Consider the following 12630-nt stretch of genomic DNA (forward strand, 5'->3'; position numbering starts at 1 on the left):
TACCCACGACAAGACAATCCCGAACCCATGGAAATAGATCAATCAATTCACTCGAGACAAGTTAATTACGGAAATAGACCAAATTTTAAATTAGCTAGACTTGCATCGAATTCTATGCAGCGCACTAATACCGCTGCAAAACGATTCGCAAATTTAAACGATCTAGACGAATACCGAAACTTCCTTGACGAGACTTCAGAAATCAGCGAAGAATTCTTCAGTGCACAAGAAGAAAATAATACACAAGAAAAAAAGGAAGATCAAGAAATCAAAAATAGCACGGACCCAAAGCTAGGGGCTATCCCTCAGTTAAGTCGGCGGCAGCGAGGTCGGACATCAGGTCATGCAAACGATACCAATAACAATATTCGACACGACAAAAACGATGGGGCGCACTCGGACGAGCCTGGAAATGGATTTCCGGAGCACCGGACGCAGAAGACTTACGTATGATAACGACAGGGATTAACGATGTAATCGATAATAATGATAGGCAGTCCTCAATAAACAATCAAGTATTTGGCAGTTTAGATAACATTACCGAAACAATGGATAAAATTATTGCAGTTGAAAGAGATCATTTTAAATTAGCAACCGAAGAAAACTTGATACTGAAAATTTTTATAAATTTAGATTTCATTAACAAAGAAATTGAAGCTATACATGAGTCGATAGTACTCGCTATGTTAGGAATAGTAAGTCATAAGATACTAGATCCAGCAGAAATACATTTAATAGACGAGTCTCTAGCCAACCAAGGAGTATATTCGGAACTACTAGACGAAGCTCTCAACTTCGCAAAGGTGATAATCGGTACAGATAACGAGATACTGCTTTATGTGATAAACATTCCGATATTCCATCAGACAACATACGAGGAATTAAAAATCGAGGTGATATTAAAAAACGCACGAGGCATTAAATTGAAGGGAGACATTTATTTCCGAGGACCAAACTATTACTACTGTAGATTACGAGATTAAATTTGATAGTTTGTTTACAAGAAACTAAAACATGATTATAAACAATCGTCTTGAGATTTGCTTTAGAAAGGAAGATAAATATTTAGTCTAGACTTACAAAATAATGTCTGTTAGCTAGATCGCCTTCATGTCGAAATTAGGGTCATAAAAAAAAGGCCAGCCTTATCTTCATGCAGGATATATATATATATATATATATATATATATATATATATATATATATATATATATATATATATATATATATATATATATATATATATATATATATATATATATATATATATATATATATATATATATATATATATATATATATATATATATATATATATATATATATATATATATATATATATATATATATATATATATATATATATATATATATATATATAATATATATATATATATATATATATATATATATATATATATATATATATATATATATATATATATATATATATATAATATATATATATATATATATATATATATATATATTTATATATATATATATATATATATATATATATATATATATATATATATATATATATATATATATATATATATATATATATATATATATATATATATATAATATATATATATATATATATATATATATATAATATATATATATATATATATATATATATAATATATAATATATATATATATAATATATATATATATATATATATATATATATATATATATATATATATATATATATTATATATATATATATATATATATATATATATATATATATATATATAATATATATATATATATATATATATATATATATATATATATATTATATATATATATATATATATATATATATATATATATATATATATATATATAATATATATATATATATATATATATATATATATATATATATTATATTATATATATATATATATATATATATATGTTTCAGTGTTCATCCTCTTTATCGCGCAAGCTTGTTATGTCTGTCCGCTTTGGTGCAATAAAGGATCTAAGCCGAATTATATTAACCAGCCTTGGTTCTCAATCGAGTGGTGAGAAGAGAATTGCACATCACTCCCCGTTTTCTTTCTTTTTTACTCTCGCTTCATCCCCATCTCTCTTGATCCGCCTTGGTAAATTCTCGATACTCTTTCCTATCTGAAGATTCTCCAATAAGGGGAAAATGTATACATGAAATGTAGTGGAACTAACATAGATGTAAGAACAGTGTAAACTAACCTTAAAAATTTGTAAATAAATCAGTAGTATTTTAGACACCAAATTGGACGGATAGTCCAGCAGTTTTTATTTCTTGAAAGAAATAAGTTTTTCGTGGTGTTCTCCAGAGAGGAACAACTCAAAAGTAACAGATTCTCACAAAATTGATGAGAATCTTAACAGAATAGCTGTTTCCAAGCTATCAAGTAGAATCTCGACGGACGGTCGACAAACTAAGTTTCCAACGGATAGTTGGAAAATTACCGGCTAAACAAGGCTGGTGCAAACCAAACGGCAGCGGAGCAGAAATTTGATTCGACGGACGGTTGGATCAAAGCAAAGACATCATATTAACAAGATATCAAAGCTGACAGGGGTCTGATCAAAGCCACATTTTTGGCAACAAGGCTAGTAAATGGATACTTTTTTATATAAGAAAAACGAAAATGGTCACTGTCCACTTCGTGACAAACCAGATAATGAAGATGCAATGGTGTGTTGCGATGAGTGCGATCGTTGGTCCAACGATGCGTAAAAACTCGAAAATTTACCCAAAGAAAAACGAGACTATTGGAGTTGTCCAAAATGTTCTCATTTGCATAATAAATTGAAAGCTCTAGAGTTGGGAGGATCCAAGGGAATGGTAGAAGCGCAAAGACAAGCAATTTGCACTTCTACCAATAAGATGATAACGGCCCAGAAAAAGGTCATTAAATATACAACAAATGAAATGTTCAAAGCACAACGACATGCAATTTCTGAAATGCTCAGTTCATTTAAAAATGAATTCATTCTACCAGGTCCATCTGGTGTGAATGATTCAAACAGAGGAGTGGATTCTTCTGAAAAATTAATAAAAATCATAGCGAGACAATCTATGATGGAACTGCCATACTTTGATGGGTCATATAAAGTATGGCCTAAATTTAAAACCACCTTCGAAGAAACAACAAAGGAAGGTGAGTTTTCGGATCTAGAAAATCTTTCTAGACTCCAACAATATTTAAACGGGGATGCCCTAAAATTTGTTGTTAGATCAACGAAACGTTCCAAAAATAATGGAAGTTTCAACAATTTGGTAGTGTTCGCCAAATTTATGAAGGGTTACTGAAAGACGTACTTACAGTTAAAAGTCCGACTTTCGACATCCCCAAAACAATGATCGACTTTATTACAGCAGTCGAAAACCTAGTAATAAATATTAAATCTTTAGATTAAATTGATTATCTTAAGGATCAAAGATTTATCAGCCAAACTTCCTACCAATCTTCATCAACAATGGTTGCAGCATGAAATTGATAGGGAGGAAGATGATTCTGTCTATAGTCCACCCACCTTAGAAATATTCTGTAATTGGCTGATTCCATATAAAAGGCTTGCGACGATGTTGCCATATGAAAAAAGAGAAAAAACTATAAACCCCAAAAAATCGTTTTGAATGATCGAAAAGTGAAGTTGCGTGAGTTAGCTGACATCGTAAAGATATCAAAAGAACGTGTTGGCTTCAGATTTCATGAGCATTCGACTATAAGAAAGGTGTGCTCAAAGTGGGTGAGAACATGTTGACGATTCTGAGCAGTGTTTGGACATGTTTAAACGTAAGAAACCGGAGTTTTTGCATCGATATGTGACAATGGATGAAACATGGATTCATCACTTCACTCCGGAATTAATACGATCGTCATCTGATTGGAAAGCCTCTGGCGAATCTCGTCCAAAGCACCCGAAAGCACAACAATCTGGATCTGACTGGAAAGGTTATGTCCTCGGTATTTTGGGATGGGCGTGGAGTAATATTTATCGACTATCTTGAGAAAGAAAAAACCACTAACAGTGAATATTATATAGCGTTATTGAAGCGTTTGAAGGCTGAAATTGCAAAGAAACGATCGGATATGAAAATGAAATACATTTTCTTTCATCAAGACAACGCACCGTGTCACAAACAAATCAAAACATTGACAAAACTACATGAATTTCTCCCACGTCCACCGTATTCGTCAGATTTGGCTCCCAGCGACTACTGACTGTTTGCAGACCTGAAAAAAAAATGCTGCTCACCGATAAGAAGTTTCGCACGAATGAAGAGGTTATCGCTGAAACTGAGGCCTATTTTCAGGCAAAAGATAAATCGTGGTATTGAAATGTTGGAGCGGCGCTGGAATGATTGCGTTGCTCTTGATGGAGATTTCGTTAATGAATAAGGTTAATTTTGAACCAAAATAATCGTGTTCTCTTGTGTTATGTCAGAGCGAGTATCCAGTCCTCTCTGACATTCATGTCGTTTTTCTGCTGAACTTAAATGAACGGAGCTCTGTCGCGTGTTGCTTTCTCTCGGGCTTCACCCTAAGAATAAAGGACAGTTGTAATCCTGAAGTCTCTATCCGAAAGTCCGACTCCCACTCCAAAGTCCGATGCTTTCATTGGTCAAGTGTCAAAAATATTCTTCTTGAGCTAGAGGCGAAATCTCTTGGCTATTTCATTTTGTTTCAAAAAATTTTGTGACCGAAATTCGGTTGCAGGATAACCTAAATGAATAGTAGAAAAGAAACCGATCATACGAACGAGCCAGTTCTTGACTTCGAGAATAAGAAAATAACGTAGTTCGAGACTAAGATCAGGCAGATTTATGCCCCAATGCGCTCGAATGAACAAAAATGATACTCGATAAAAGCCATTCGAACTGAAATCCCCTATCATAGCTCTGGTAAGTCATAAAATCTCATCACTCACACATACCTGCCACATCTACTCAGCTACTTTCCTCTGTTCCCGCGATTCAGCATACAATCATGAGAACGGATTGCTGCGCCGTTTCAACGAACCGAACTTTTTCTCCGCTTCGAGCAGCATTTTTTCGTTTCGAACCACTTCGAATGGAACAATTTTCATCAGTTTGTTTCCCGTACCGGCGGGGCGGCCGTCCGGCGAGTGTGGCTCTTCGACTAGTTCATCCGACGGAAAATCTTCGAAGCTCATATTACTGAAACCCATCTTTTTGCTTACCTTCGACGATTGCGGTTTGCCAATCGCAGTTTCGTACTTGTCCACCCCGTTACCGTGGGATTTATCTTTTTTGCTAGCCTTTGCCGATACTTTTCTGTAGCCACCGACGTTGACTTTTACTTTTTGGCTTAATTTGGCTGGAATCACCAGAACGTGATTTCCGGTGGTACTGGCTCCCGGGGCGATATTCAGTGCAGCATCCTTATCGCCGGTTGTTTTGTCTTTCAGAGAATTGTATTTGACCTTCTCTTTCTTACTAAGAAAACTACCCGTTTTGGAGGAGCTTTTTGTGATCGTGTCGCTACTGTCGTCATAGTCATCGGATTTCAGCTTCCTCACATCGTCATCGTCGTCGTGTGAATCAAAGTTGACGTAATTGTTATCCGGTAAAATACTGGTGGCGTTCTGTGCCGAAATTTGGCTGAAGTTCACATAATTGAGCCTGGCATTCAATTGGGAACTTTGAGGATGCTGCTGCTGCTGCTGATGATGATGATGATGGTGATGTTGTTGCGTTACAGCTGCTGGCGGCTCTTTTTTTGCAATGGGAACGGTTGCCATCGTATTTGGAATGATGTGTGTTAATGCGACGGATCCCGGTTCTACGGTTACCGTTGGAATTACTGCACTCTCTCCGATGGCTTTAGAAACCGCAATTGGCTGCGACAGGACAAGTGAAGGAAACGGTTCTAAACCGAACAAGTCAGTGCGTGACTTCAGAGGTTTTTCACATGGAGGTGTAGCTTGTTGTGATTCGACTGTTGCTACTGATGCTACTTGAATAGGTTCAGTAGGGGACATAGTAAATAATTCCATTTCGGGTTGAGAACGGTTGTGAGTAGGTTTAACGGGTGTTGATGTGAAAAAATCACCAGCAGTGAGTTGTGATGTAGGCGGACAACTTTCCGGTATAGGATTTATGTTGGGAACATATTTAATACTGTTACGTTTTGGAACAGCCGGTTTCCGAAATGGGGCCATCGCAAATGGATCCAAGTCGATCTCATCTTCTTCGGTCCGTTCGACGGATTCGCCCGGTAGGGATTCGGGAGTGAAAGGATCCATTAGGGCTCCATCGTCGCCGCAAGAGTTGTTCTCGGGTGCAGATTCATAGTCAAGTTCATCATCGAGCAGCAGTGGTTTGTCGCCTTGCACCATGTCCTCTTCGCCCGAATCGTCCTCATCGATAACACTATGTTTGGTGTCGTGTTCACGCTTTTTAACCCGTACTCTCGTCACGACTCGACTGGTATCATCTTCATTTGTTGTCACACTTTCACATTCGGCATGATAGGCACTTGATCCACACGTTTTAATACTTTCGCTAATACAATCATCGACACTTCCTTCTCCACAAGCCAGGCGGTTGAATACTTTTACCGGCTTGCCCGTCGTAACTTTACCACCGTCAACACCGTCTTCTCCTTCGACAAAATCATCGTTTGCCCTCAGATCACTTGCCGATCCGATCGAATCATCGGATTCTCCATCTTCCTCCTTTTTCTGTTCATCCATTGGCCCTTTGCTTGGTTTACCTTTGGATCTGCCAGCCCTTGGCCCTTGGTTCTTCTTGACATCGTCTTTATTCACAACCTTGGAACGTAACTTCTTAACTATCTGTGCATTCTTGATCTGTCCTTTATCCACCTTGTGATAAACTGCCTGCAACTTCTCCGGTATATTACTCTCGACAAACTGTTTGAAGCTTTGCTTCTTCACTCCACCAATCGAATCTGGATAAAACTCCAGATCACTATCATCGGACGTCACATCGTTAGAGTTGAGTTTTTCGTACTTGTTTCTATCATCCAGTGGCAACTTGATAAAATTAGGCGAACCCTTCTCTCCACCGCTAATCAAATCATCCAGCTTAATCCCTAGCAACGCGGATTTATCAACCGTTTCCAAATCACCATTCGGAACGGTGCCATTCTCGCCAGAAACTCCCGCCGTACCGTCCGACGCTGGTATCAAACTTTCCTTTCCGCCGGCGGCCGAATGCCGCCACAGATTGCCACTGCCGGCTGCTGCACTGGAAATCACTTCACTCAGTTTGGAAGTCAGCTTAGACGATCGACCTGCTTTGTCTTTCAATCGCTTTGGCAGTGTAAACGGCGCTGAGCCGAATGGATCTTCCTCGATGACCACTTCACTACTCGGAATGTTAGACGACGCTAAGGCACCGGTAGAGGCAGCCTGCGATAGAATCGGCAGGGAGAACCTTTGGTGATGTGGCTGCACAAGCCATGCAGGTGGAACGGTCGCCGAAGAGCCCCGGTCGGATTTCATCTCTTCGGGCGATGTAACAATCGACGCTTGACTGCTGCCCTCCAAACGGAGCTTGTCGAACTCGGCACCGAACAGTTGATCCTCGGTAAGCGTCGAGTTGGGACTAAATGATGTTGGATCTCCGAAAGGATTCCAAGTCGAGCCGGAAACCGGTGAGACGAGCGATTTTTCACTGTTGGAATTGCTCAGGACATACTGCTGCAGAAGCGACGACCTGGATGGATGCGCCACCGACGATGGGATTAATGTCGTCGGTCTTGGGCGTGTAGAAGAAGAAGATGACGAGGGTTGCTCAGATTCGAAAGGTGATAGCAGCGATGCTGGAGAAACGGCAGCAGATTTGTCCTTATTTGTAGACAAATCATTAGACGGAACGAACAGATGTTTAGCATCTGATTGGTAGAACCTTCAAAAAAAAACATCAAACAATTATCTCATAACTTGACGTAAAACTATAACAACAAACTTACCGATAACCTAAATCGGTTGAACTGGGTTGCTGCTCACCACCTGCCATAGGCTGCATAGTGTTATCTCTGGATATACTGACTGGACTTTTGGACACCATTTTAGATGTGGGAAAATTTCCACTGAAATTTGCAACGAACATATTTTTCTCTGCATCTATGCCTAGCGTAGGCGAAACGACGTTTTTTGGTGACGGATTCAACGGAGGAGGACCGAGTTGAAAAGCAGCTCCAGTGCTGGTTTGCTGTGGTTTTGGGCGGGATCTTGGTGCGACACTAGTGCCACTCATACTGGCGGTTAACGTCGTGTACAGTGTTTTTCGGTCCGACTGTTCCGAATTGGTGTTGGAAAAGTTTGACTGTTGTTGCTTTTGTCGATCGAGCGTTACTCTCAAGGGGTTATCTTTACCGGCAGTTTTGAAGGCAAGCTCGCATACTTGATAGATGCTCGGTCTTTTTTCTGGGTCAGGCTCTAGTAAGGAACGAATCAGATGACACAGTTCCGGTGAATATTTGTTCTTCTCTGGAATAGTATATTGACAGTGCAGGATCGCTTTAGAACTATCCCCAAATGGCATAGCTCCGAAGCATAGTCTATACAGCAAACATCCCAATGCCCAAATATCTACCTTGGTGGTTATACTGTGGCCGGAGTTCAGATCGACCATTTCCGGTGCACGGTAGGATAACGAAGTATACTTTTGAACTTCTTCCTCTACCAATTTCTTACCATGTGCCACTGGATTCAGGAACCGTGTAGTGGCGGTATCTGACTCGGCCAATATAAACCGTCCCATATCATTTTGCACCACATTTTCCACTTTCAAATCGCGGTAGATGACTGGTGCTTGACAGCAGTGTAGCTGGGCCAGTGATTCGCTTACGTCGCAAAATATTTTCAACACTTCATACTCACTGAAACCTGTCTGTCCTCGTCCTTTAATCAGCACAGCCAGTTGGCTCTTATATTGTGGCATAATAATAGTTTCGTGTTGCAACTTCAGAAATCAGCAAATCCATTTCATCGCAAAAACAAACTTCAAATCGTTTGTAGGTACTTGTTGAGCGAAACACTCGGTCCAGTATTCTGTGAATTGATGAGAAAGTATTTTTCAGTGTGTGGGAGAATAGAAAGTGTACCATTTCAATCACGTAGATAACATGTTATGCTTATTGAATATGTATGTTGGTTGAATGAGTTTCAATTTCCGATTGATAAAAATTAAACAATTTATACAGCTAAGCTGTTTAATAGACATTTTTGCTTGAAATAATATATTTTATGCCATAACCTTATAGTTTCCAAAAAATAACGATTTGTTATACATTTTAGTAGCCGATAGTTGAATGAATGACCAAGAAAATACAAATACCACGCATGTAAAAATGCCGGACCATAGCAAAACTGATTTTGAAAATGAAAATGCACTTTAATTGTGAATAAAAAAAGGAAAAATATTTTCAGATAAAAATTATACCGATTTCAACAGCTGACAGTTTGCAACGTCAGCGGAAAGCCGAAATAAATGCTTCTAAAACCATGTGCTGGTTTACCAGATTGTTACTACAGACTTAAATATTATTATTTGAAATAAAAATTTTATATACCTGGTAAGATTTATACACAATGCACTCGATTTATCAAAAATTAAACGCGAGCAAACCCGTTTTCTATTAAAAGTTTTACCTGAGTTTACACCGATTGACAGTCAGAACAGAACCAGAGCTGCCAGGTGATTTGATGGGGAATCTGATTGGCCCTTTTAAAAATGTTGTGTTCAAAGAATACCAGTTAATTTTATCGAACCGCATCGGTACGATCATCGGATCGATCGAGCACGATATCGGACGAATCGTAGCGCTGTGGTCGGGCCGTCATCGAGCAATTTCCCACATTATCAGATCCGAATGGATTCCGAATCAATTCCGAATCGGCGAGAAATTTTCATTCGGAATTTCATGTGGAAATCATAATGAATTCCGAATCAATTCCAACTCCAGTGCAACGACCGATTCCGAATGAATTTCGCCTACAACCGGTTGATTCGGAAATCAGTCGGAATCGAGTGAGAAGATGCGGACTGAATTGTCAATTTGTCTTCTTCTTCTTCTTTCCCGATTTTGCACGTTTTCGTGCTGACTTTCAGTTTATTTTTAAATGAAAACATTACATAACTGATTAAACACATTGAAATCTTCATGTTTTTCGGATATACAGAACTAGTAAATAACCAGTTCTTCTTAGAATTCTAACATAAACTGTTGAAATTCGCTGGAAATTAACAAAACGGCCTACCTTAGTCAGCATCATCCATTCCTCTAGCTGGAGTGTAATGAAATGGCTTAAGTCGCCTAAATTTTACACTAACACATTCATAAAATGAGCGAATATTCAATGACATTGATAATGTCACTGACAATCAGGTTGATCGAGCAGCCAACTCAGGCGAAAATTCTAGCACTGAACCGATCGAGCACTGAAAAATCATGCAGTCGAGTAAGAATTCATATCATGTCTGGAAATTCGTTTGTGATCGTGCTATATCGCTCCAATAATCGGGCTGACGATCGAACCGACGACACGACCTGCCACTCGTCTATCTAAACTGTATCGTAAATTTAACTACCCCTCAGTCACTGGTAATGTCAAAACGAAATTGCTGGAAAAACTATTGAAACTGGCCACAAAAATCGAAAACTGTTGATTTTGAATAACAATTACCAGAACCATGGCTACGTATGTTGTTTATTTGAAACATGCTATATAAATAATCTCAAAACAAAAACGAATTTTGAGGTTTCTGCGAGCCGGAAAAAATACGGACGATTGGTTACATTATGTCTAGGATCTGCTTGGCACTTGGTCTCGTTTAGCACCCCCTGAAAAGCAGAAACTGTAGAGCATAGAGCAGCTGTTCGACAAGATGTACATAGTGCAAGAACGCGCGGTAGAAAATGGCATATTCGCAAGTACTAGCTTTAAATGAACATTTCGCTTAACTCAATTTTACACTTAATTGTTGATCAAATTCTTCGGTATAAATGAAACCGTAGATCTTATCTCGTTTGCCGAGAAAAAACTATATGCGGAAATGCCTCACTCGAAATGCCGTGATCGATCACGAGTCACGCCAGCTGATTATCGAATAGAACTAGAGGCGTGCAAAACAGCTCATTTTGGTGAACAGCTCCGAACCGATCAGCTCACCAAAGTGAATCGATTCGATGTATCAGCTCATCAGCTCTTTTATTTTGAACTTAAGGTTCATTTTGTGGTCCGTTTTTCTTATCACCGGTTGTCTTTCAAATGCATGATCGAAATTGATTTGCAATGATGCAATGAATGCAATGCGAAATAATTTATCTTTAATTGATGTCGACTAAATTGAATCTCTTAAAGAGCCGAAGATCCGATCAGCTCGTAGCGTGTTCCCTGCGTCATGATGCAGTGAACTGGGTAGCAAATGAGTGAGCTGGTGAGCTGCGGTTCTTTTGAAAAGAGCTGTGAGCTGTCAGCTCACTTCAATGATTCGATTCACTGGAACAGCTCAGGAGCGAATTGCCCATCTCTAAATAGAACGGGCAAATGAAGCAGATTTTGTACGTTAACGTAGTCAAACTGGGAACATTAGCTGAGGCTTTGCTCGTGAAGAAAACTTAAGTATGGCAAGTACTTAGTAGTCTAAATGATCGGGTATCTACGTACGATGATACAAAACATGGAAATGGTTAAGTAATTGAAATAAAAGACAGCAAACAAAAGAAATTGTTACTTATTCATTCTCTTGTTTGATTTTTGTAACCATATCCTACATCGTAATCGTCAGAACATTTCAAAACTCACGATAAATGCATTATTTTTATTGCTTGACCATGAATTGTGTTTCTTACAAAACCATTTGCAACTCCCGTCTCGGAGACGCTAGAACATGTTGACTTGTTAGCATTTGAATTGCATACAATGGAAAGTTACCCTTCATTAAATTTTCATGTAGAAGTCACTGATTCTATTCTTGAAATACACGCAGATATTTTCTACTATATTTTAACAAAATCTGTGAAAAATGCTTTCTCGCATCTTTTGCGTTTCTAAATTGTTTGTTTATTTACTCTGGGGATCCTTGGTAACTAGATCCTGGAAAACTTAAATAGTGTTGCTCGAGAAGGTTATTTTCATCATTATTAAGGGGTCGCTATATTTGCGATAACTGGCGGTGAATTGTTAACGGACAATTTCCTTGTCAGTTTTTCTTCGGAGTGCCTGGTCGTGTCGTCGATCGAACTGATGCGGTTCGACAATATTGTTTTGCTTGGTTGATCCCATTGAAGATGGGATATTTCGATACATTGTCGACAGTCTAAAAATAAGTGGAATTAGGGCTGTAAAACTATGCATTTTCTAATTCTCTGTCCCATAAATAAATGCTTCAAAATCGTGCAATTTTGCTGAGAAAATTTAATTCTACAAAAATCTCAATTTTACATGCAGAGAAAAATATTGTAAAAGTAACTAAATTTTGATTTCTTACAACGGTTTATTTTATTGAAATAGTGACAAAAGAAAATTTGGTTTAATATAGAAAATATTGTTGCTTGAAACTACAAAACTAGATGTTTGTTTTGTCTCAGTGAATTAGTTCATTTCAATAAAAAAA

The 12630-nt window shown here is 38.0% G+C and overlaps 2 protein-coding genes across 2 annotated transcripts; one reads left to right on the forward strand and one right to left on the reverse strand.

The window, feature by feature from the left end:
* Window positions 1-380: 380 nt before the first annotated feature.
* LOC131432615 (uncharacterized) lies at window positions 381-1130 on the forward strand (the record flags this gene model as incomplete). The annotated part of the gene is made up of 1 exon (XM_058598984.1): window positions 381-1130. A coding segment is annotated over one exon (603 nt), but the record flags the coding sequence as incomplete, so codon positions are not given.
* An 817-nt stretch (window positions 1131-1947) lies between these two features.
* LOC131431511 (uncharacterized) lies at window positions 1948-9667 on the reverse strand. The gene is made up of 3 exons (XM_058597285.1): window positions 9584-9667; window positions 7979-9062; window positions 1948-7914 (listed from the first exon to the last, which is right to left on the reverse strand). Exons 2-3 carry the CDS (start codon window positions 8950-8952, stop codon window positions 5004-5006), a joined length of 3885 nt encoding a protein of 1294 aa, XP_058453268.1. The 5' UTR covers window positions 8953-9062; window positions 9584-9667; the 3' UTR covers window positions 1948-5003.
* Window positions 9668-12630: the final 2963 nt, after the last annotated feature.

Source organism: Malaya genurostris, chromosome 2 (genome assembly GCF_030247185.1).
Source record: "Malaya genurostris strain Urasoe2022 chromosome 2, Malgen_1.1, whole genome shotgun sequence".
Lineage (NCBI taxonomy): Eukaryota > Metazoa > Arthropoda > Insecta > Diptera > Culicidae > Malaya > Malaya genurostris.

Coding starts and splice junctions, on each gene's coding strand:
- LOC131431511 (XM_058597285.1), bottom strand. CDS start 8,952: ATGCCACAATATAAGAGCCAACTGGCTGTGCTGATTAAAGGACGAGGA. Junction 7,915..7,978: donor TCAACCGATTTAGGTTATCG/GTAAGTTTGTTG, acceptor TTTTTTTTGAAG/GTTCTACCAATCAGATGCTA.